Below are 26,010 nucleotides of genomic sequence, written 5' to 3' on the forward strand. Positions count from 1 at the left end.
AATGAAACACGACCATTATGAATCCTGGAGGTCCAACAACCTAAACAGCCCTCACCCTCAAAGACACCTCCCCCCCTCCCAACTCCCTTCGACGGACGGTGAAAAGCTTACTTGGTGGCTTCCTCCAGCTCGACCCGGCTCTGTCCAGGTGACCCCGGACGAATAGTAGCCATCGCCTCCTCCGCCTTCTCCTGGCCAGGAGGTCTCGGCCGGGCCGCCCCCGCGCACCTGCCAGGAAACGTGGGGCTGGGGAGGTTCCGGGCGAGGAGGGTATATGGTGGCCGGTGGGTGCACCGGCACATCTCCTCCTCCGGGGCCGTAGTAGCGGCCGTAGGGCGGCCCATCACAGGGGCCGTAGCCCGAGCGCCTCAGGGCCGACATAGGATCCGCTGCCCAGAAGCGCTTCCCGCCCCCCACGGCCGGCCCATCGCGCAGGCGCCCGCCGGAGAGAGCGAACGGCCCAGCAGCCACGGGGAAGGGCGACCACAGCCAATCCCAGGCCCGGGCCCGCCCCTTCTACTGCCGGGTCCTGAGCAGAGCGACCGGGGTTTGAGACTTTGGGGCCTTCGAAGTAAGAGAGTGAGGGGAGGTACCGGGTTCCTCAAAAGGGAGAATACATTTTCCCACCATCTGTCCGACTTAGACTCCCCTTCCCCTCTTCCTCAGGGAAAGAGAGCGGGTGTTCGGGACCACATAACGGTCCCGCCTCTTCCTGAGGACGGGCCTGCGCACCGGAAGTGGGCGTGGCAAGATGGAGGCGTTTCCGACGGGCCCCGGCTGCTGAGAGCCCGGGTGCTGGTGCTGGTCTCGGTGCGGGTTCCGGTCACGGACCCGCCGAGGCGGCGACTGCGGTGGAAGGAACCAGGTGATAGGACGCGCCGGCAACATTCTCTCAGTTCAAAAATGAACTATATGCCCGGCACCGCCAGCCTCATCGAGGACATCGACAGTGAGTAGCTCATCTCCTCCGAATGAAGTCTGGGGTAAGACCCTTGCGGGCGCCTCTTCGGAGGAAGCCCGTGGAATAAGTCCCGGGCGGGGGCCGTGTGCTTTGAACTCATTTCTAGGTGTTCGGAGCTAACTTCTTTCGTAGCCAGAGGACACTCCGCTTGCCCACTCTCTACCCTCCTGCCTCCATCACGCCTCTCCTGGTCCCCAGGCTGGTAAGCCACGACCTGTGGGAATCATTCCGGCTTCCAAGAGACGGAGCAGCGGAGGACCGAACGCCAGAGTGGCCCCGCAGACTTCTCCTGTGTCCACTGTCTCCCACCTGCTCTGTTTTTGAAATACCAGGTTACTGGTGAATGAATGAGAATACTTTGAGAAAGAATCCTTCGGGAAAGGGCATTATTAAGACAGCAACAGTTGAATTTAATTGGCAGTAAAAGTAGGCTTTGTGCTGTGCGGCAGTGTGTAATCTTACCCTAAAGGTCTTTAACACTTTCAGGTTATGGTAGTAGAGACAGCTGCCAGACACGGTATTGACTTTCCTGGAAAGGCTTAGTCACTTCAGATTTCTTGCTTTTTCTAAGAAAATCCCTTCTTCCTGTCTACTGTCCTGAACGGGAGTACAGAAAAAGTAAGAGGAGCCACTTATAGTTGTTCTGTCTTTCCTTTTTCTAAACTCTTATGTGTGCGTTATTCCTCAAGTAAAACGTCTTAATTATGGAATTTGTCTCATTAACTTGTAAAAATGGTTGCAAAATGGTTTACACACAGTTTCAAACAAGTTTGAATTATCTCTGCAGTTCCAGTGTCAGTAGCAGAGAGTATGCAAATTAAATTCTTTTATGGTTTTCTGAGATCGTATTTTTTAAAAATCCAAATTAGTTATTTTGCTATTGAAAGGAAATGTAGTGTAAATTAAACCTAACTCATATATGAACAGCGCTATACAAACCTACGTATAATGTGTAATGAAATGTTTTGTTTTAGTTACCTAGGGATACCATTTTGCCTTCACTCCCTTTTTATATATCTGAATTATTAGAGGACCCTAACATATACTACCATTTTACTGAAAATCATTTTTGTTTTCCAGCCTCTAACTCCTCTCCCTTTATAGATTCTTGGCCCCCTCCTTTACTGAGAAATTTGAAGTCATTTGATATGCAACACCATATAGTCACATTTTCTCCTCTCCTCAGTCTTATGTATCTTCACCAATCTTCTTATTAGACTAGGAAGTATTCTTCTCTTTCTGTTCATGTCTATTATTACTTTCTTCTCCCAGTGCTTCAGGATATTTGTTCCATTAATAACCTTTCCCATATTTTGTACTCCACCCTGACCCCGATCCCTCCCTTCATATATGTAGTTGTCTTTCCATCCTCAGATTTTTTTGTCAGGTATGTCTCCCCATGAAACTCCCATCCATTTGTCATATCTTCACCCCCTAAACTTCTTGAGTTGTTGTCCTTTGACTCAGCATCCTGACCAACTGCAATAAACCACCTCTATTAGACCCACAATCTCATTTTTCTCATCACTATACTACTGAAGCTGCATCCTTAAAAATCACCAATCAACAGCTCTAATGCACTTTTTAAGATTCATCTCTTCCAATCTGGATACTGTCCCCACTGTATTCTTAATTCTACTCTCTTCTCTGACACTTATACTTGCTTTTTTTTAATCTCTCAAACTTATTATTCCCTAAAATAAGTGGTCTCTTGGGTTCTGCATTTGGCCTGCTTCTTTATTTCTCCAGGAAATCTCATGGACTTTAATAATTAAATTGACTCTTAGTGGTGGATTTGTCTAAAATTGCTCTAATTCTGACCTCTGGCATTCCATTCCGACATTTCCAGCATACTGACATTTCTACCTAGAAGTCCTGATAATACTTCAGAATCACAAACAGGTAATAAACTTCTTTCCTGACCTTGCTTCTTTTATTTCCAAATTTTGGTAAATGGTCCTCTTTGATGTGATGACTCAAAACTTGGATACTTCGTTAACTCACTTCTTCAACACCTCCACATACCCCCCATACAAACTCAGTTACTTGACAGATCCTATCACTTATACCTACAGGTTTAACCCTCTCCTCCTGTCCCTTCCTTCTTTACCTTACTTCAGATCCCTTTTTTGTGTCTCAAATAGGGGAATCATCTAACTGCTCTCCCTTTTTTTTTTTTTGATAGATCAGCTTTCAGTGTTTTCTTGTTCTCTATGAAGTCAGACCCAAACTCAACCTAACCATAATAATACCTTTCTGACTTCATCTCCTGTTTCCCTCCATATCCTCAACTTTCAGCCAAAACTTATGAATAAATAGCCTTTTCTTTTTTCCTCGGCCTAATAAACGAATTTCTCTTCTCCTTCCTTTCCCGGTCATTCTTTCCATGGCCAAAAACTTTTAAGTCCAACTTATTTATATCCTCCAGCTAGATATAGTTTCTCTCTCTGAAGTCTTATATAATTAACAGTTCCTTTCTTATGATACTTAATTGTAGCCCCAGGGAGACCATAAATTCCTTCAGGGCAGAGTCACTGTCTTGTTCCTCTGTTTCGCATCTAGGAAGTATATTATGCATGGCATTAAAGAAATGAATGAGTGAAATTTTGTTGGCTATTCTAGGACAGGCTTATTCTTTATTCTTTACATTTTAACTCAAAGTTACCCCTTTAAGAAAGATTTTCCCTTGCCACCCCTTCTATGCTACTACCCCTTTCCCCTCATCATATTCTTCTGCTATGTTGTTTATTATTTCATTGTACTAATCACAGCAGGTAATTTTCTTGTTTATCTTCCTTGACCAGGAATATAAGCTTATAAGGCCACATCCTGACCAACTGCAATAAACCACTTCTATTAGACCCACAGTCTCATTTTTCTCATCACTATACTACTGAAGCTGCATCCTTAAAAATCACCAATCAGCAGCTCTAATGCACTTTTTTTTAACTTTTTTTATTAATCAAAAAAAAGAAAAGAAATTAACACAACATTTAGAAATCATTCCATTCTACACATGCACTCAGTAATTCTTAGTATCATCACGTAGATGTATGATCATCATTTCTTAGTACATTTGCATCGATTCAGGAAAAGAACTAGCAAAAAAGCAGAAAAAGATATAGAATGTTAATATAGAGAAGAGAATTAAAATAATAATACTAATAAAAAATATATATAAAAAAAGGAAAAAGAAAAAAAACAAAAACAAAAGATACAAACAAACAAACAAAAAACTATATTTCAGGTGCAGCTTCATTCAGTGTTCCAACATAGTTACATTACACTTAGGTATTATTGTGCTGTCCATTTTTGAGTTTTTGTATCTAGTCCTGTTGCACAGTCTGTATCCCTTCAGCTCCAATTACCCATTATCTTACCCTGTTTCTAACTCCTGGTGGTCTCTGTTACCAATGATATATTCCAAGCTGATTCTCGAATGTCGGTTCACATCAGTGGGACCATAGAGTATTTGTCCTTTAGTTTTTGGCTAGACTCACTCAGCATAATGTTCTCTAGATCCATCCATGTTATTACATGCTTCATAAGTTTAGTCTGTCTTAAAGCTGCATAATATTCCATCGTAGGTATATGCCACAGTTTGTTTAGCCACTCGTCTGTTGATGGACATTTTGGCTGTTTCCATCTCTTTGCAATTGTAGATAATGCTGCTATAAACACTGGTGTGCAAATGTCCGTCTGTGTCTTTGCCCTTAAGTCCTTTGAGTAGATACCTAGCAGTGGTATTGCTGGGTCGTAATCCATTCTGCCAGTCTATGTCTTTTGATTGGGAAATTCAGTCCATTAACTTTTAGTGTTATTACTGTTTGGATAATATTTTCCTCTACCATTTTGGCTTTTGTATTATATATATCATATCTGATTTTCCTTCTTTCTACACTTTACTCCATACCTCTCTTCTCTCTTTTCGTATCTGACTCTAGTGCTCCCTTTAGTATTTCTTGCAGAGCTGGTCTCTTGGTCACAAATTCTCTCAGTGACTTTTTGTCTATAAATGTTTTAATTTCTCCTTCATTTTTGAAGGACAGTTTTGCTGGATATAGAAGTCTTGATTGGCAGTTTTTCTCTTTTAGTAATTTAAATATATCATCCCACTGTCTTCTAGTTTCCATGGTTTCTGCTGAGAAATCTACACATAGTCTTATTGGGTTTCCCTTGTATGTGATGGATTGTTTTTCTCTTGCTGCTTTCAAGATCCTCTCTTTCTCTTTGATCTCTGACATTCTAACTAGTAAGTGTCTTGGAGAACGCCTATTTGGGTCTATTCTCTTTGGGGTGCGCTGCACTTCTTGGATCTGTAAATTTAGGTCTTTCATAAGAGTTGAGAAATTTTTAGTGATAATTTCTTCCATTAGTTTTTCTCCTCCTTTTCCCTTCTCTTCTCCTTCTGGGACACCCACAACACGTATATTTGTGCGCTTCATATTGTCATTCAGTTCCCTGATCCCCTGCTCAAGTTTTTCCATTCTTTTCCCTATAGTTTCTGTTTCTTTTTGGAATTCAGATGTTCCATCCTCCAGTTCACTAATTGTAGCTTCTGTCTCTTTAGATCTACCATTGTAGGTATCCATTGTTTTTTCCATTCTTTCTTCTTTGTCCTTCACTCCCATAAGTTCTGTGATTTGTTTTTTCAGATTTTCTATTTCTTCTTTTTGTTCAGCCCATGTCTTCTTCATGTCCTCCCTCAATTTATTGATTTGGTTTTTGAAGAGTTTTTCCATTTCTGTTCATGTATTCAGCATTAGTTGTCTCAGCTCCTGTATCTCATTTGAACTATTGGTTTGTTCCTTTGACTGGGCCATATCTTCAATTTTCCGAGCGTCATCCATTATTTTCTGCTGGTGTCTGAGCATTTGATCAGATTTCCCTGGGTGTGGGACCCAGCTGGTTGAAAGGTTTTTCTGTGAAATCTCTGGGCTCTGTTTTTCTTTTCCTGCCCAGTAGGTGGCGCTCGTGGCGCTCATCTGTCTGCGGGTCCTACCAGTAAAAGATGCTGTGGCTCCTTTAACTTGCCAATCTGAATCTCGCAGTCGGCCCGGGAAACTGCGCGTGGAGGGGGGGGGTCGCCGGCCGCCGCGGCTTTGGGGAGTGCCGGTCCAAATTGCCCAGCTGGCCCGAGACGCCAAGCGTGGCGGGTGGGCCCCGCTATCCAATGTTCCCAGTCAGACCAGGGAGCCACGTGCGTGGAGGGGACCCCAGTCGCCAGCCGCCCCGGCCGGGAAAATGCGCGCCCCTCGGGTATCTCACCGCAGCGGATTCTCCCTGCCCGTTCAGCCGTTCCAGAATGGGGTACGCTGTCTTTTTGGTCTCTGTCCTGGCTCTGGGAGCTGTTTCATATTGTTTCTGTTTCTTTAGTTGCTGTTCTGGAGGAGGAACTAAGACCCGCGCGTCTTACTAAGCCGCCATCTTCTCCGGAAGTCTCTAATGCACTTTTGTTGTTGTTGTTCTTTTCTTTATTTTTTCAATTTTCTTTTTTTTTTTTTTTTTTGCTTTTTTTTGTTTGTTTTTTGTTTTTTTGTTGTTGTTGTTGTCTGATGCACTTTTTAAGATTCGTCTCTTCCAGTCTGGATAAGAGCCTTATTCTCTACAGTATATCTAGACCCCAGAACAGCACATACCTTTCAATATGTAATATTGGATTTCTCCTCCAGCTTATTCTCATAGTCCTCATTTAAATATCTAAGGCATTTTTTTTTTGTATTTATAACCATTGCTGGTTCCAAACAAATTGTGAGATAAGTTGAGAGGAAAATAATTCTAGAATTAAGATCACAGAGATATCTAGGCCAAATCTCCTAGTTTGCAGATATAGAAACTGATATCCAGAAACAAAAGAACAAATGTTGCATGGTCACGTTTAGAAAATACTATATAAGAAAACTGAGACCTAGCTTGTAAGCTCTTATAGCAGTCACATTTAGTCCAGAGCTGTAATTGTTATTTCTAGATTTTGAGGTACTGTGGTATTTATGTGGTATTTCCCTGGAACTTTGGGTACCTGTGTAACTCCTAAGACTCAGAGTAGGAGTTCTGCAGGTCTGAAAGTCAGCATTGCCACATACAACAACTGTGAAAGAAATTAAAAAAGAGATTAGGCTTCAATTAGAGATGAGAACTAAGCCTACCAGGTTGGGACTAAGGTAAATCAGAATACAGGGGTAAGGAGGAGATTGTCTATATTTTAAAACTTTACCTACCCAATGAGACCGAAGGAAAAAAAAGGTGTTTTTTTGTCCCAAATCTCAATTTTCTGTAGCAAATAATCTAACTCAGCCTGTCTGGATAGATCATTTAAACAACCCAAAAACATACAGCCCAGAATAAGAATGAAGGCATGTAATTCTGTATAGCTTAATGTACTGCCTGGATACATCCCAGACCATGTTGAACAGATCATTAAAAAGTATTGGCACAGAGACTGCTGAGCCCCGTTTGTCCGCTGCCACCTACTCCGGACACAGAACATCCAGTCATGGATAAAAATGAGTTGGTGCAGAAGGCCAAACTGGCCGAGCAGGCTGAGCGATATGATGACATGGCAGCCTGCATGAAGTCTGTAACTGAGCAAGGAGCTGAATTATCCAATGAGGAGAGGAATCTTCTCTCTGTTGCTTATAAAAATGTTGTAGGAGCTCGTAGGTCATCTTGGAGGGTCGTCTCAAGTATTGAGCAAAAGACGGAAGGTGCTGAGAAAAAACAGCAGATGGCTCGTGAATACAGAGAGAAAATTGAGACCGAGTTGAGAGATATCTGCAATGATGTACTGTCTCTTTTGGAAAAATTTTTGATCCCTAATGCCTCACAAGCAGAGAGCAAAGTCTTCTATTTGAAAATGAAAGGTGACTACTATCGTTACTTGGCTGAAGTTGCTGCTGGTGATGACAAGAAAGGGATTGTGGATCAGTCACAACAAGCGTATCAAGAGGCATTTGAAATCAGCAAAAAGGAATGCGTTGCATTCAACCGACGCATCCTATCAGATTGGGTCTAGCCCTTAACTTTTCTGTGTTCTATTATGAGATTCTGAACTCTCCGGAGAAAGCCTGCTCTCTTACAAAGACAGCTTTTGATGAAGCCATTGCTGAACTTGATACATTAAGTGAAGAGTCATACAAAGACAGCACGCTAATAATGCAGTTACTGAGAGATAACTTGACATTGTGGACATCGGATACCCAGGGAGACGAAGCTGAAGCAGAAGAAGGAGGGGAAAACTAACCGGCCTTCCAACTTTTGTCTGCCTCATCTAAAATTTACATAGTAGACCATTTGTCATCCATGCTGTCCCACAAATAGTTTTTTGTTTACGATTTATGACAGGTTTATGTTACTTCTATTTGAATTTCTGTATTTCCCATGTGGTTTTTATGTTTAATATTAGGGGAGTAGAGCCAGTTAACATTTAGAGAGTTATCTGTTTTCATCTTGAGGTGGCCAATATGGGGATGTGGAATTTTTATACAAGTTATAAATGTTTGGCATAGTACTTTTGGTACATTGTGACTTCACAAGGGCCAGTGTTAAAACTGCTTCCATGTCTAAGCAAAGAAAACTACCTACTACATATTGGTTTGTCCTGGTGGGGGATAAAAGGGATAATTGGTTCCAGTCACAAGTGTAGTTATTGTGGGTACTTTAAGGTTGGAGCACTTTCAGGGCTGTAGTAGAAATAGATAACCCATGGATGATACGTGTTTAACCATGTGTATCTGTGGAATACACAATCTCAATGTGCACACCTTTGACTACAGCTGCAGAAGTGTTCCTTTAGACAAAGTCGTGACCCAGTTTACTCTGGAGAAGGGCAGAAACGGTTCACATTCCATTGTTTGTAAAGTTACCTGCTGTTTGCTTTCATTATTTTTGCTACACTCATTTTATTTGTATTTAAATGTTTTAGGCAACCTAAGAACAAATGTGCAAGTAACTACGCAGTAAAAACGAGTTGCTTGATATTCATTACTTCATGTTTATCAAGCACAGCAGTAAAACAAAAAACCCATGTATTTAACTTTTTTAGGTTTTTTGCTTTTGTGATTTTTTTTTTTTGATACTTGCCTAACATGCATGTGCTGTAAAAATAGTTAACAGGGAAATAACTTGATGATGGCTAGCTTTGTTTAATGTCTTTTGAAATTTTCATGAACAATCCAAGCATAATTGTTAAGAACATGTGTATTAAGTTTATGTAAGTGGAATAAAAGTTTTATGAATGGACTTTTCAACTAATTTCTCTACAGCTTTTCATGTAAATTAGTCTTTTGGCTCTGAAACTTCTCTAAAAGAAATTGTACATTTTTGGAAATTAATTCCTTATTCCCTTTTGGCAGCTAATGGGCTTTTACCAAGTTTGAATAAGAAGTTTATCATTATGACAAAAATACTACTCATGTAACTACTGTTCCCAACCATGTCCCATTCTCATTTCCCTCCTTTCCTCCCTACCCCACCCCATACCCTCAAATCAGTTTCTCTTGTAGGGGGGTGGGGGGCTGTCAAGTGGATAAAAGTAATGTGTTTCATTTAAATTTTTGGTATATGGCATTTTCTAACTTCAGAAGCCACAATGTTCTTGGCCCATCATGATGTTGGGTAGCATTAACTGTAAGTTTTGTGCTTCCACTTTTGGTTTTTAAGAATTTCTTGATACTCTTGTAGCCTGCCTTCAATTTTGATCCTTTATTCCTTCTATTTGTTGGGTGCACAGGATTACCTTCCTTTTTAGCCTTCTTCTGTCTCGTCACCAACCATTCCTACTTGGTGGCTGTGTACTTGGAAAAAGGCCGCATGATCTTTCTGGCTCCACTCAATGTCCAAGATACCACCCTACTTCCTTTGCTTGCATCCCACAAACTATTTCCCTCATCCTATTTACTGCAGCAGATCTCTCCTTAGTTGATGAGATTGTGTTTATCTCCCTCTAAACCCTACCTATCTTGAATGGTCTGTCATTGTCTGCCTTTAACTCCTTCTTCCTCTATTCTCTAAATAATGATGGGGCTAAGTTATACCCAAAGCTCACCCTTCAGACTATTTCCTCAGTACCTTGCAGAAAACACCAAACAAAAATACCATTTTAATGAGGTGTATTTTTTTTTCTTTTAGAATGTAAGCTCCTCAAGAGCAGGGACAGTGTTTTCTGTATGTTCTATTGTGCCTAGTACACTGTAAATGCTCAATAAATATCGATGATGGGAGGCAGTGAGTCTTAATGATAAGGGTGAAAAACTGAAATCCCAAATACTGTTTTGTTGATGTTCTTTTATGACCTCAGACTAAATTGGGAAATATTGGCCCTTTTGGAAAATTGTCCCAAATATTACATTCAAATAAAAGTGCAGTGGAGAAAAAAAAAAAAAGTATTGGCAAAGACCTTCAGGGATGGGAAAAAAACATATAGAACTATTAAACTTTACCACCAGGGAAACCCCAGATACTGTCTCAAACATTAGGGACTCCTAAGTCACTAGGCCAAGCCCTCAATCAAGAGGTTGCTCTTGTGAAGCTCATCTAGTAACAGAAGCTTAGACTTTCTATAGGTATGCCTTACAGTTACTTCCAGAGGACCTCTTTTGTTGCTCAGATGTGGCCTCTCTCTAAGCCCAACTCTGGAAGTATAATCATTACCCTCCCCACTATATGGGACATAAGATCCAGGAGTGAAAGTCTCCCTGACAACATGGGATATGACTTCCATGGATGAGCCTGACCTGGCACCATAGGATTGGCAATGCCATCCTGAGCAGAAGCAGGAAAAAACTGTAACAAAATAAGGCTGAGAGAGTTCAAATAGATTGAGAGACTACTCTGGAGGTTATTCTTATACAGGCTTCAGCTAGATATTGCTAATTACCATGGTTTGCCAAACCCCAACCAAAACCATTCCTGCCAACCCTAAAGAACACCTAGGGCTCAATCTGAGATTCTACAAAGTTTCCATGCACTATGATTACTTTCCAGAAAACTACAACCTCCAGATGGCTTCCTAAACCAGATGACTTCTGAAACCCAGAGGGGCCAGCTTCTCCAGAATATCAGCTAATTCCATCTCTTTATCCCATATAATCAGCAGCCCTTTCCAATGTGAAAAAGTTAGAATGGTCATAGCCCAAATACCCCTAAAGATTTGGAGAAAGATCAAAGGAGAAGTTGGAGTTATAACAGTGAAGCTAGGATCCAACAAATGAGTATGACTACTGAATCATTATATTGATATTTCTGTTAGACTCCAGTGTCTTGGAGCAGCTAGAAGGAAAAACCTGTAATTGTAAAACTAACCCATACCAAACTCTGAAATATGTTCTGTAATTACTTGTTGCAGTGTGCTTTGAAATGTATTGCTTTTTTGTATAAATGTTATTTTTCACAATAAAAAAATAAAAAGAAACATCCCCTCAAAATCCAGAACTAACATTTAGTACTCTGGACTAAATGTGACTGCAATAAGAGCTTACAATCTAGGCCCCAGTTTTCTTATAAGTATTTTCTAAATGAGATTATATGATATTTGCTCTTTTGATTCTAGCTTGTTTTGCCTCACCAAATGTTCCACAGGTTCACTCACATCATTTCCTGCTGTTGTAGTTTGCTAGCTGCCAGAATGCGATACACCAGAAATGGAATGGCTTTTAAAAGGGAGAGTTTATTAAGTTGCATGTTTACAGTTCTATGGCCATGAAAATGTCCAAATTAAAGCAAGTCTATAAAAATGTCCAAATTAAGTCACCAACAGGGGGTTACCTTCACTCAAGAAAGGCCGATAAAGTTTCTTTCTCAACTGGAAAGGTATATAGCGAACATGGCGACATCTGCTATCTTTCTCTCCAGGCTTCTTGTTTCATGAAGCTCTCCTGGGAATGTATTCCTTCTTCATCTCCAAAGGTCTTTGGTGGTGTGGGCTCTCTGCTTCATGGCTCTTTCAAAAATGCTTGCTTCTTTTAAAGCATTAGTCAAAACCCACCTGGAATGGTTGGAGTCACATCTCCCTCTAATCCAAGGTTAATACCCACAATTGGCACGTCACTTTTCCATGGAGATAATCTAATCAAAAGATTCCAATCTATATTATTGCTTAAAAGAAACTGTTGCTCCCACAAATTGGATCAGGATTAAAACATGACTTTTCTAGGGTACATAAATCCTTTCAAACTGGCAGGCATACCTCACAACTTCATTCCTTTTTGTAGCAGCACCATGTTCAATCATATGTTTACACCATTGTTCGCCAGTCTGCTTCTCAATCAGTGCATCTTTCAACCACATCTATCAGCTTTGCCTCATGTGTAATGCCCAAAGTCAACAGTCCATCGGCACTCTTAATTTTAGATCATTTCATTGTTCTCAAGAGAAAGATAGCCAATAAACACACCCTGACCAATTAAAAAATCCAAGCCTCCCCCACTCTTGTCCCTCCCACCATTTTGTACCCCTGGTCTTGCTGCAGTAAACTATAGCCCAGAACATGCAATTTCATTTTTCCTCTTATACCCTGAAATTATATACTCTTTGTACACAATTCATACCTTAGCAGTAGTTCATGCAAGAACTTATTTATATTTGTAGTGTTCATTGGTGGGACACATGAGTCTATAAAACCCCTTTCAATTATGTTCACCTTCAATATGTTAATATTACTTATAGACCCACTAGTGAGCCGTCTTCGCTTCTGTTTATTCCCTTACAGTTAAGTTCAACCTCATTAGCAAACTATTCACCCATCTCAAGCTTCTGTGTATCTGTAGGTCCCCAGTATTCTATATTATAAGCCTCTGGTTTTACCTTTACTATGGTCATAAAGGTAGACTCAACAGTATCTGTCCTTTCGTGTCTGGCTCATTTCACTCAGCATTATGTCTTCAGGGCACTAGGGTAACGCTCTGTGCTGGTTTGAAATGATGTATGTACCCTAGAAAGGCCATGTTTTAATCCTAATCCCATTTTGTAAAGGCAGCCATTTCTTCTAATCCCTATTCAGTATTGAATGTTTGAAACTGTAATTAGATCATCTCCCTGGAGGTGTGATTTAATCAAGAGTGGTTGTTAAGCTGGATTAGCTGGAGGTGTGTCTCCACCCATTAGGGTGGGTCTTTATTAGTTTCCTCTATAAAAGAGGAAACATTTTGGAGAAAGAAAGAGATTCAGAGAGAGCAAAGCAGAATGACATAGCCACGAGAAGCAGAGTCCACCAGCCAGCGACCTTTGGAGATGAAGAAGGAACATGCCTCCCGGGAGGCATGGAGAAGCCAGGAGAAGAAACTAGCAGATGACACCATGCTTGCCATGGGCCCTTCCAGATGAGAGAGGAACCCTGACCATGTTCACCATGTGCCTTTCCAGATGAGAGAGAAAGTCTGACTGTGTTCACCATGTGCCCTTCTACTTGAGACAGAAACCCTGAACTTCATCAGCCTTGAATCAAAGTATCTTTCCCTGGATGCCTTTGATTGGACATTTCTATAGACTTGTTTTAATTAGGACATTTTCTCGGCCTTAGAACTGTAAACTAGCTAATTATTAAATTCCCTTTTTAAGAAGCCATTCCATCCCTGGTATATTGCATTCCAGCAGCTAGCAAACTAGTACAAACTCCAAAACCTACAACCTCCAGTTAGGTCCCTATATCAGATAAGTCCTGAAATGTAGAGGGGCCAGCCCTTTCAGAACATCAACTAGTTTCATCCCCCTATCTCGACAGCCCCTTCTAACATGAAAAAGTTAGAGTGGGTATAGCCCAAATATCCCTAAAAACTGGGAGAAAGATCAAAGATGATGGTGGAGTTATACAGAGAAGGTCGGATTTAACAAATGAGTATAATTGCTGAATCATTACACTGATATTTCTTTTAGCCTTCAGAACCTTAGAGCAGCTGGGAATAAAAATCTGATGTGATGGAATTGTGACCCATACCAAATCCCAAAATCTATTCTACAACTAATTGTTGTGATATACTTTGAAATTTATTGCTTTTATGTATATATGTTATTTAAAGAGAAGGAGGAGTATAACAGAGGAAATAGTATTTAACAAATGAGTATTACTGCTGAATTATTATATTGGTATTTCTTTTGGTCTCCTGTGTCTTGGAGCAACTAGGAGAAAAAATGAAAAATCATGGAATTGTAACCCATACCAAACTTTAAAATCTGTTCTATAACTACTTGTTAAAATGTACTTGGAAATGTATTGCTTTTTTGTATATATATTATATTTCACAGTAAAAAAAAAGATGTTAAAAAAATTAAAAGAAGAAAGTGATACAACACTGAGAGGGTTGAGAGCCAGTCAGGTTTTCCGGCTTGTAAACCAATCCTTTTCCCACTCTGTCATGCTACTCTATTACTCTTACTCCTTTCACCACTCATCTTCTAATCTAAATCCCAGGCTGCCTTGGTCTTACCTTCATTTTTCAAATGAAACCCACATTAAATATATGTAGAAGACAAAGTGGTTCAGCTTAAACTATAATTTCATTTCTGTTGTTTGCCTGTCAACTCACTGACATTAACAGTTCACATTTGAAATATCTCTTTCTTTTCATTCCCCAGAAAAACACTTGGTCCTGCTTCGAGATGGAAGAACACTTATAGGCTTTTTAAGAAGCATTGATCAATTTGGTATGTATTAATTATGGACTTGCCCTTCTCTTTTATTCTGAATAATGACTGCCCATTGCGTTGCAGTTTTTGCATTATTTCATATTGAAATTTACTTATGTGTAACAGTTTTTCATATGTGTCTGGCATAGTGGAACACTCCACAATCAATTTTAGAATATTCTCATTACTCCAAAAGTAAAAATCATCCCATACCCCTTATCTCTCCTATTATTATTATTTTTTCTTTATTTTCTTACTCATCTGCCCATACACTGGATAAAGGAAGTGACATCCACAAGGTTTTCACAATCACATGGTCACACCATAAAAGCAATATAGTTCACGCACTCATCATCAAAAATCAAGGCTACTACTGTTTATATATTACCTGATCTTTCCCATAAACTTCGGGTATTTATGTGACACCTGAAACTCAAATTTAGAATTCTGAAGCTGTGAAAGTCGGCAAGTCCCCATACAGGAACTGTTTAAAAAGTTGAAAAAGTGATCAGACATTGAGTAGAGATACGAATGAAGCTGATTTGGATAGGACTGTGGTAGATCAGAATACAAGGTAAAGGATGATATTGTCCATATCTTAAAACTTCAACTTCTGTGTGAGACTAAAAGGAGAGATGTTTATTTGGTGCAAAATTTATATTTTGGGTAGTGCATTTCCTAATTTAACTTGTATGGTCAGTTTAGTTGAACACTATCAGTACTGAGAATATTGACGAGAGCATGATATTTTGTTGGTTTGTCCAGGTTAGTGTAATGTCCCGATAAATCCCAGAGTGATTTGGGCAGTGAATAAAGAAGTTTTTGCAGGGTTCCCTTAGGGAAATGGGGAGAAAGGGGGAAAGATTCAACTTTCCCATTGGGAGAATTTCTGATATTCTTGCAAGCAGTGGGGACAACCAAATCAATAGGCCCAGCTCCCAGTCTTTGGGTTCACCCCTATGAGACTTATTTCTGCAAAGGATAGGCTAAGCCTACTTAAAATTAGGCCTAAGAGTAGCCCGCAGAGAACCTCTTTTGTTGCTCAGATGTGGTCTCTCTCTCTAAGCCAACATGGCAAGTGAACCCACTGTCCCCCTCCCCCTTGTGGGACATGACTCCCAGGGGTGTAAATCTCCCTGGCAACAGAGGACAGAGATCCCAGGATGAGCTGGGCCCGGCATCAAGGAATTGAGAAAATCTTGACCAAAAGGGGAAAGAGAGAAATGAGAAAAAAATAATGTTTCAGTAGGTGAGAGATTTCAAACAGAGTCAAGAGGTAATCTTGGAGGTTATTCTTACACATTATGTAGATACCCTTTTTCAGTTTATGGTGTATTTGAGTGGCTAAAGGGAAGTACCTGAAACTAGAGCTGTGTTCCAATAGCCTTGTTTCCTGAAGACGATTGTATGAAGATATAACGTTTACAATGTAAAAAAAAAAGGATCAAGGCTACTGGAATGCAGTTCAGCAATTTCAGGTATTTCCTTTTAGCTTTTCTAATATGCTAGAAAATAAAAAGGACTGTCTGTATAACACATAAGAATAACCTCCAGAATCACCTCTCAACTCTATTTAAAATCTCTTAGCCTGTGAACATTATTTTGTTCCATTTCTTTCCCCCTTTTTGGTAAAGAAATCTTTCTCAATCCCAGAATGCCTGAGCCAGGCTCATATAGAGGGAAGGGTATTGAGTTTATTTGCAGAGTTGGCTTAGAGAGAGAGGCCACGTCTGAGCAACAAAAGAGGTTCTCTGAGGGTGACTCTTAAAGCATAACTATAAATAGGTTTAGCTTCTCCTTTGTAGAAACAAGTTCTGTAAGGGTAAGTCCTAAGATTAAGGCTTGGTTTGTTAAATTGGTAGTTCCTAATGCTTGTGAGAATATCAGGAATTCCCCATGTAGGGAAGTTTAATACTTCTACATTTTTCCCTAGTCCCTCAAGGGGACTTTACAACTACTTTTTTATTTTATGCCCAAATTACCTTGTGTTATATCAGGATATTGCATTAACCTGTTAAAATAACAAGATCTCATTCCCTTTTCAAGGTTCCATGTAATTATGTTGTTTGAATAAACTGATCATACAGGTTGAATTAGCTAATATGCTACAGAAAATACAAATTTTGTACCAAATAAATGTCTCTTCTTTTGGTCTAACAGAGAAGTTGGAGTTAAAATATAGTCAGTATCATCCTTTACCCTGTATTCTGTTTACCTTAGTCCTAACCAGATCAGCTTCCTTCATATCTCTAATTGAAGTCTGATCTCTTTTTCATTTGCTATATGGGGTAATGCTGCAGAACTCTGACTCTGAATCGCAGGTGTCACACAGATACCCAAAGTTCCAGGGAGCAACCAGGTTATACACAAAGAACTCAGTATCTCAGAATTTAGAAATAACAGTTAAAACCTTGGAGTAGATGTGACTGCTATAAGAGCTTACAATCTAGGAACGTTTACAGTAAGCCTTATGGAACATTCTGTACTCCTTAAACGTCAATTACCCAATCTCTCTCCACATTCTATCACCTGATAACCTATGCTCTCAAATTCAAATCTCAGAGTTTACACATTATAGTTAGTCCATATTAGTGAGGCTTTACAATATTTGCCTTTTTGTTCCTGGCTTATTTCACTAAAGGTGCTGTCCTGTCCTCAAGGTTCATTCACCTAGTTGCAAGGCTTACAGCTTCATTCTATCTTACAGCAGCTCAATATTCCATTGTATGTATACAGCACAGTTTGCCCTTCCATTCATCAGTCTATGTGCCCTTGGGCCACCTCCATCCATTGCAAATAGTAAATACTGCTGCCATAAACACCAGTGCAAATATCTGTTCTTTCCCTGCTTTCAGTTCTTCCAAGTATATCCCTAATAACAGGTTGCAAAATCATATGGCAGCTGTATACTTAGCCTCCCATGGAACCACCACAGTACCCTCCAATGAGGCTGTACCATTCTACTTCCCTGACATTAGTGAATAGATACATCTCTCTCCATATTTTCTCCAGCACTTTAACAGTTCACACACCATGCAATCCATCCTAAGTAAACAATCAGTGACTCCCAGTGTAATCACATAGTTATGCATTTGCCACCACACTCTATGACCACATTTCCATTTTTTCTACAAAGAAAGAAGAGAAAAAAAGATTATAAAAATGGATTTAAAAAAATTAAAAGGATAAAAGAAAAAAGGAGAAACACCACCACCACCAAAAATTCCATATGCCTTCTTTAAATCCCCTTGTTATTGATATTTTGCTTTGGTATATTGCCTGTTACAATTAATGGAAGTATATTACAATGTTACTGTTAATTATAGACCCTAGTTTGCATTGATTGTATTTTTTCCATTTACTGTCCCATTTTCAACACCTTGCAGTGTTGACATTCATTATCCCTCATGTAAAAACTCTCTTATATTTGTCCATTAATCACCATCATTGTCCCAGGCTTTATCCTTCTGGTGTCACACCTGTCCTTAGCCTTCCTTATTCATCCATACTCACACTCAGCTTTGTTCACTATATTTACAATATTGTGCTGTCTTTTTAACATTACTTCATTTTTACACTCTTCCCCAGATCTCTCTTTCCTGTCTTCCTGTTTCCCTGTCAGTGCTCCCTTTGGTATTTCTTGTAGAACAGGTCTCTTCTTCACAAACTCTCCAGTGTCTGTCTGAAAATATTTTAAACTGTCCCTCATTTTTAAAGGGCAATTTTGCCAGATGTAGAACTCTTGGTTGGCAATTTTTCTCTTTCAGTATCTTAAATATATTATACCACTGCTTTCTCCCCTCCATAGTTTCTACTGAGAAATCTGCATATAGTGTTATTGTGCTTCTCCTTTATGTGTTGGATTGTTTTAATCTTGCTGCTCTCAGAACTTTCTCTTTGTCTTTAACATTTGACAATCTGATTAGTGTCTTGGAGTAGATCTATTCAGATCTGTTCTGTTTGGGATATGCGGTGTTTTTCGGATCTGTAACTTCATGTCTTTCATATGAGTTGGAGAATTTTCAGTGATTGTTTCTTCCAGTGTTCTTTCTGCCCATTTTCCTTTCTCTTCTCCTGGAGGACAGCCATAACAAGTATATTTGTACACTCCATATTGTCATTCAGTTCCCTGAGACCCTGCTTATATTTGCCCATACCTTCATTTTTCATAGTATGACTTGCAATTTTTTGCTGGTGTCTTGTGATTTCCTTGATTAGTTTCTTCTGGAGGTCCTTTTCACTCTTTTATCTGGTGTTTTCTTGGTTGGCTTTGTGCTGGTTTTTTTGGCATTCAGTTCAGCTTATTCTAGAGCACTAGCTTGGCTTCTTTATAACTAATCAGAACTTTTCAGCTTTTGTTTTTCTGGAACTTGGCCCTGCCAGATAGGATCAACCCCAGTCATATTTTCCCAGACAAGCAAGACAGGCCCAGAACTCTGGATGAGGATGTAATCAATATCAGGGATCCCTGAGGATAGGACCCAGCAGGCTGCCAGTCTTCCCTATGATGTCTCTTGAATTTGTGTTCTTCCTATCCTGTACAGTAGGTGGAACTTGGCACCTGTAGCTCCCCACTAGAGTCAAGTGATATGGTACCTTTAATTCTCAGCAGACCCCATCCTTGCCAGGGGCATGGTTGAGACAGAGGCCCAGGAAGAAGCTGAGCCTTAACTGTTTCTGTTTTCCAGGCCCTAGTGTCTGAATTCTCTAATGAGAGCTCCTGCTTATGCTGGGCCCTGCCCCCGGCCCCTTTCTTGGGGAAGATACACCAGGGAATTATCTCCTTCACCTGACAAGTACCTTATCTCTCAGACATTCCTCAACTCCACCCTTACCCAGGGCAGTGAAGAAACCCGAGAATGCCTGCAGCTTAATTTAATGGGCACCGAAAAAGTTAAAAACAAACACACAAACTGCTTTTCAGAGCTGGACCCCAGCCTCCTGGGTATACTAATCAAGAGCTGGGGTTAGTACCTGGGTCTGTGTTCCCCCTTTTCCGGGTGGGGGGGGGGGGCACAGCCCTTTTCCAGTATTCTGGACTCTGCTAACTCCAGAAGCATTTGTTTTGTTGTTGTCATTCCTGTGCCCTGTTTGCCAGGGGAAAAAGTCCAGGTTTATCTGTGCTTGGAGTTTATATTCATCAGTCCAAATAATTAGTGCTGCAGTTGGAACTTGGTTGAGTTACCTTCCCTTGCTCTTAGTAGAGACTGTTCTTTTCCATGGGGAAGTAACTCTAAAACAGCCCTTCGTGCTGGTGGGGGTTGGGGGTGCCAGCCTCTACCACTTGAGAGATCTACAGTTCTACACTGTGATGTTGGCCCTTCTGCCTGTTCCAAACTGGTGTACAGTGTGTCACAGGAGTCCCTCAAACAGTTGTTCCAGACAGTTCCTGGCTATTTACTAGCTGCCCTAGAGGACGGACTAAATTCCACACCTTCCTATGCCACCATTTTGCCAGCTTTTATTTCTAAAACTGGTTTTTCATTAGAAGATACAATTACAGTATTTGGGCTGTTTTGTGTTTTGTTTTGTTTTGTTTTTCCCCATTAGAGGGAGCCAAATAATAAAGATGCACTCAGCCCATTGGGAAAAGGTACCCATTTGTACAGTGGCTTGGGTGTGACTGCTCTTCAAAGCAGTTTCTGCATTGAAGGTAATCCCTCCCTGACCAGTGAAAATTGGGTAGAAAGCATTTTCTGAAGCTTTTTAGGGACCTCAGCATTAAGCACAAGATGTCATGGAATCTGGGTCTTTGTTTTCATCCTGCAGTTTTCTAAAGAAAGAGATCTGTGTTACCTTCTGTTCCACAGAACTTATCAGTTCACAGAGTACTTTGAGGGAAAAAAATATTGAGGTTACTCTCAGATTACCAGTTAATGGTTATCTGACAAGGTAAAAAAATAGGTTTTTACTTTATTATAATCCATGCATACCTGCATTTGGCTAAATGAATCCTACTAAATAATGGAACAAAGTTAAACCCATAACCCATACAACATAGAAGAACTGTTTCCTTTCAGAAGCAAAAGTTTCAAACTTTGCAGTTGTTTAGGCTTAAGAGTTTTCCAAGTTCCTTACCTACTCATTTATATATTTCTTATAGCCATGTTAATATTAACAGTTTAAGGAATTTAATTTTCTTGACTTATTCCTACCATCATTCTTGTATTAACACATTATAATTCCAAAAATGCTTTCATATTGCAATTGTTTAAAGGATTCTTATGGGGTGTATCGTAATAAAATAGGTGACGGTTGTTTATTATTTTAGCTTTTCCCAAAATTAGAAAATTTAGAAATAACATTGTTTAGCTAAATCTTTTCTACTCAAAATAGCTATGATTAATTGATTTACAGACCTTTTCCCAGTAATTTCAACTAAATATCTTTGTTTCTTCTACACTTATAGCTAATTTAGTATTACATCAGACCGTGGAGCGTATTCATGTGGGCAAAAAATATGGTGATATTCCTCGAGGGATTTTTGTGGTCAGAGGAGAAAATGTGGTCCTTCTAGGAGAAATAGTAAGTGAAAACTGTTAAGCTGCTTTGGCTCTTGATATCCATATAAGTTAGGTTTCTTTCTGTCTTTTCAATAAGGAAAAAAAGTACTTTCCATATTTTACTCAGGTTCTCTTAGGAAACTACCAAATTAGCTTAAGAAAGCTACAGTTGTATACAGGGAAGCCACAGAGAATAATTTTGTTTCTGAAGACAAAATTTTGATCTCACTGGCAGGAAGAATTATAATTGGTTTTACCTGATCTCCCCAAAAGAACAGTCCAACATTATATTAGTTAGTTCTGCCATTGTAGTTACAGAAAATTGTAAAAGGAAGATTCCCATAAAACAATAATTCAATAAAGTATGAATTATGATTCATGTATGGTAGAATATTTTTCATTCATTGAAACAGTTGTCACAAATAGATTTCATGACATTAAAGTAGCAGTGGTTGAGGAAGGGCACATTGCATATGCAGTGACAGTAGGAAAAGCCTTTCTATTAAGCAAACTTAGATTGGAGCTTAGCTTCTCTCAGATCCTTAGCACTCACAACCAGAGGAGGAGGTACTTGTACATATTTCTATCTTTGTCAGGAAGACAGTTGGCAGTTGGTTAAATCACATCTCCTGAAGTGTTATTGCTGTATGTCTAACACACACAGGCATACAAACTATTAGAAACCTTTTATAAGTAAAACAGAAGTATTCACATTTTTTAATAAAAGAAAATAGTACATGATATCATATTTTACATGAAACATTAACTAAAAAAATGGACTTTATTGAAAACTTTTGACCTCACCCTTACTGCTTCTGAATATTAGGTTTGCCAGGAAAATAAAAATAAAGATCTTTTCAAGGTTGTTGAAATTAAGGACTGAACCAGAACGTTTTCCTGTTCCTTACCAAAAACTTTGGAATTTGGTTAACTTTTTTTCTTTTTACTTTGTTTGAAAGTTTTCAGTAAAGTTTCCCTGTTACTAGCCACACTTTAAAACAGGTTTACAGAATCTTTTGATTGAAGTGGTTTGGTTTGTAGCTACTTTTAAGTAATCCATTTGTGAAAATAAGTTAACAATTCTACCAGGATGACATTAGTTCAGAGACCTCCTGTTGGAAAGCAATCAGATAGAAATGACAAATCAGTGCTATTAAGTACATCTGTGAAATGTATGAAATTCCTTTTCTTTTTAAAGTATTTTGTGGTTGATATTTTTTTGGTTCAGTTTGTCACTTTGTGCTTGTTTAAGCAAGAAAAATTGTCACTTCTTTGTATTATGTAAAGGTTAAAATAAAGCAACCTAGTACCCTAGGAATGGGAGTAGAGTAAATGACTCTGAAGTACTCTGTTGTCTGCTAGTATATTAAGAGGTTGTAACTCATCTTTGGATGGTGAGATTATGAGTGAGCTATTACTTTTTAGAATTATTTTCTGAATTTGATTTTTAAAGATGAAATATATTGTTATCTTATAGGAAATGTTTTATGTTAAAATATTTATACTTTAAAGCTCTGCTTCAGTTTTTTGTTTGTTTGTTTTTGTTTTTTGCATGGGCAGGCACCAGGAATCGAACCTGGGTCTCTGGCTTGGCAGGCAAGAACTCTGCCTGCTTGAGCCACCCTGGCCCGCCCTCTGCTTCAGTTTTATTGCAAAGACACAGTCATGCTTTCTGTGCCAGTTAACACTGGTACAAATGTGCCCCTATGAGGCCATATGTGTATGTGAGGAGAAGGAAGTAGATACGTGTTTATTCTTGAAGAATTTGTTTCCTGAGATCCTTTATTGTAGGGACGAGTATTTACATGCTATGATTTAGATGCTATAGAATTTTTATAGCAGTATTACTAGTGAAACATAGTTTAGCAATACTTACACACTAAATCAGTAGTCACTGTGAATAAATTATGTAGAAACCCCAGGGAAATTCATACCCAGAAACAATTTAGATTTTATAAACAAATACGTGGCTTCAGAAGGCCCTGGATTCTGCCTCTGATGATGATGCAAAAAGAATTAAGTAATAAGACTGATTGTTGGGAAGTAGCATCATCATAACCACATGAATGGCTCAATGAATAATATGTTGCAAAACCCAGAGGCCATACACCAGGCTAAGAACATAATCTTCTTTTCATCTTTTACTGGAGGTTACCACTTACTTGATAATGTATATCTTGCTGATACTCTGGAATTTTGACCCAGGGAAGGGCTCACTTATGTAGTGTGGGTGGCTTCATTCTAGTGAGAATCCTGTATCTGATATACCTCTTGCTTTATGGGTTCTGAGACCCTGGCGGCATACATAATAACAATTATCCAGTTGTTAGGCTGAAACATCTGTATTTGTCTATACCTCCCGGAAGTTTTATAATTGAAAGTCATAGAGGATAATGAGAAACAAGAATCCCCTTTCTGTGTAGGCTTTCTGTGTTACAAAAAAAGACAAAAAAAAAAAGTATGTGTATTTTAAGGAGAATAAACTGAATCTGTGGATAATGAGATACTTTTAAAGCAATGTTCTTTTGCATTATGAAATTGATTATCATATGTTGGTAAAGTGTTCAAAAGTAAACATATTGAAATAATGGGCCATATGAAATGGAAAAAGCAAAAGCAAATTACAATCAATATTTGGATTTGTTTGTTTGTTTTTAGTCAATATATACTGAGAAAACTTGGAAGCATATTTACCAAATGTAACCCTCCATACAGGCATTGTAGATAATTTTTCAATAATTTTTGCCTCTCTGTTTTTAAAATGTCCTACTTGTATTTTTTAAGTAAGGAAAAAGAAATCACTTTTTAAATAAGCAAAAAAAAACATTAAAATAGTGGAGAGATAAATAAGGATTGTAATGGCAAAATTGGGGTTTTAGTAACCTCGGTGGTCTGCTGAGTTTTTTTTCTAGAAGACTTTTTGTCATAGAGGGGAAAGCAGTCTTGCATTATAATAGAAAGACTTCCAACAAATGTAAAAGAGAAAGTTTATTGCTTTTTTTTTTCTTTTAGAAGGAGGTGCTACTTTAAGTCAGTGCTTCCTACTTTCTTACTGAGCAACAACCTCCAGAAATTAAACTGACTTTGATAATGTAAAACTGCAAAAGCTTAACTAAAGCCCCTTGGTCTCAGTAACTTCTCTTTTAGATTCTCTGGGATTGGGAAGACAGCTGATTATAAGCAGCCCTAATTTTTATTTTTATTTTTTAAAAAAAGTTTACCCTTAACTAGTAAAATTAGTCCCTAGCTAATGTAGGCTTTTGAATAACCTAAAGCTTTATTTTGTCCATTGATATTTATCCCTACCATTACATTTATAAAAGGAGATATTCTGTAGTAGTGTTGCCAGCTACTTCTTTAAAAAGCTTCTATGTCACTAGGAAAAGAATATTTCAGCCCTATTACAGTTATGAAAAATAACCCACGCCTGGTAGAGCAATCCATTTGCCCTTAGATCTGTAATGTATTCATGGTCTTCAGGAGAAGTTTTACATGCCTGCTTGTTTTGTAGGACTTGGAAAAGGAAAGTGACACACCTCTCCAGCAAGTGTCTATCGAAGAAATCCTAGAAGAGCAAAGGGTGGAACAGCAGACCAAGCTGGAAGCAGAGAAGCTGAAAGTTCAGGCTCTCAAGGATCGAGGTCTCTCCATTCCTCGAGCTGATACTCTGGATGAATACTGAGTCTTTTGCTTTGGGCCATTGCTCTTGGGGAGCAAAGGCTGTCACTGAAATGAAAGTGACATCCTAGTAACCTCACACATTTACCAGGGACTGTGGAGTTCTGAAAAGTCATTTTTATTTTGAATTCTTTCACATATGCAACATGAGGAAATCATGTGGCTGTTTTTTTGTTTGTTTTTTATTTTTAAATAACAAATCATTGTTTAAAGAAATGGTAGCACAGACTCCTTTCTCACATCATTGTGGAGCCAACTCTCTTCCCAAATTAGACTGTATGGGGGTGTTTTTCATTTATCTGTAAATAAAATATAAATCTCAAAACTATCATGTTACTCCCCAAATTTGAGTTGCCTCCAGTGAATAGATAAAAATTACAGTTCTCCTCTCAAAGGTATAAGCAGTCCGCATACTGGGATTTCCCCCTTTCTGTCACAATTCCAAGTTGCTAGTTATGTAGGAAGGATATTTTTATACTAAATATCTTGGGGGTCTTCATCTTCCCACATCCCCTTTTCATGTTTGTATCTGATAAAAATACAAATTTTCAGGCTTGAGGAAGGAGCTTTCAGGTAAGTTTTCCAGTAATGAATCACAACAGATGCCTAATGTATCTTTCACCAACAGGTGTTCCAGACTAAGTACCCATGAGACACAGCGTTCGCCTAGGGCAGATTTTTCTCTAATGTTAAAATTTAATTGGATTTTCTGGCTGTTTGGATTGAGTCTTAAGCCTCTTGTGCTGTGATTATCAAAAAGGAATACTAATAAAATGGTGTTTTAGTGACTGATACATCCACACTAACCTATATATTGGCTGATAACATACAGTGATACCTTTTTTGATTTGGTTGAACAAGTACAATTGTACAATGAATAAAACAGACTCACTGTACTGAAGCAAGTAGTATGCTTTTATAGACAAACTGAACCAGGAGTTAGGAGACAGGATAAAACTTACTTTGTCAAGCACACTGGGCTTGAGCAGGTAAGTCACCCTTTCTTCAGCATTTTCAACTGTAGAATTATTCCAGATATTTCCTTTTTATAGACTGTTAAAGATGTCCTTTTCATAACATACTTACATCCAGATCCTATCCATTGTCTTAAAGATACTAAACATTTAATGAGCCCAAGTGCTTTTTGTTTTTTTGTTTGTTTGTTTTTAAGAGAAGTTGTGGGTTTACAGAACAATCATGCATAAAATGCATGATTCCCATATACCACCTCACCACACTCTTTATCAGCGT

General features: G+C 39.0%; 2 protein-coding genes and 1 pseudogene across 3 annotated transcripts in view; 2 read left to right on the forward strand and 1 right to left on the reverse strand.

Moving 5' to 3' along the window:
* BAG4 (BAG cochaperone 4) overlaps positions 1-815 on the reverse strand; it is a 103,730-nt gene extending 102,915 nt beyond the window's left edge. For both annotated transcript variants that reach the window (XR_013169044.1, XM_077144346.1), the window contains exon 1: positions 112-815. Coding sequence is in view for 1 of the 2 variants with exons in the window: in XM_077144346.1 (XP_077000461.1) it covers positions 112-381 (270 nt within the window). In the remaining variant the exon portion in view is untranslated. The remainder of the gene's footprint in view (positions 1-111) is intronic.
* Positions 415-25,087, forward strand: LSM1 (LSM1 homolog, mRNA degradation associated; the record flags this gene model as incomplete). Its single annotated transcript, XM_077144200.1, has 4 exons — positions 415-949; positions 14,528-14,596; positions 20,988-21,103; positions 24,593-25,087. Coding segments are annotated over 4 exons (891 nt in total), but the record flags the coding sequence as incomplete, so codon positions are not given.
* Positions 7,206-10,341, forward strand: LOC143669949 (14-3-3 protein zeta/delta pseudogene; annotated as a pseudogene).
* Positions 25,088-26,010: the final 923 nt, after the last annotated feature.

Source organism: Tamandua tetradactyla, chromosome 26 (assembly GCF_023851605.1).
Source record: "Tamandua tetradactyla isolate mTamTet1 chromosome 26, mTamTet1.pri, whole genome shotgun sequence".
NCBI classification, from domain to species: domain Eukaryota; kingdom Metazoa; phylum Chordata; class Mammalia; order Pilosa; family Myrmecophagidae; genus Tamandua; species Tamandua tetradactyla.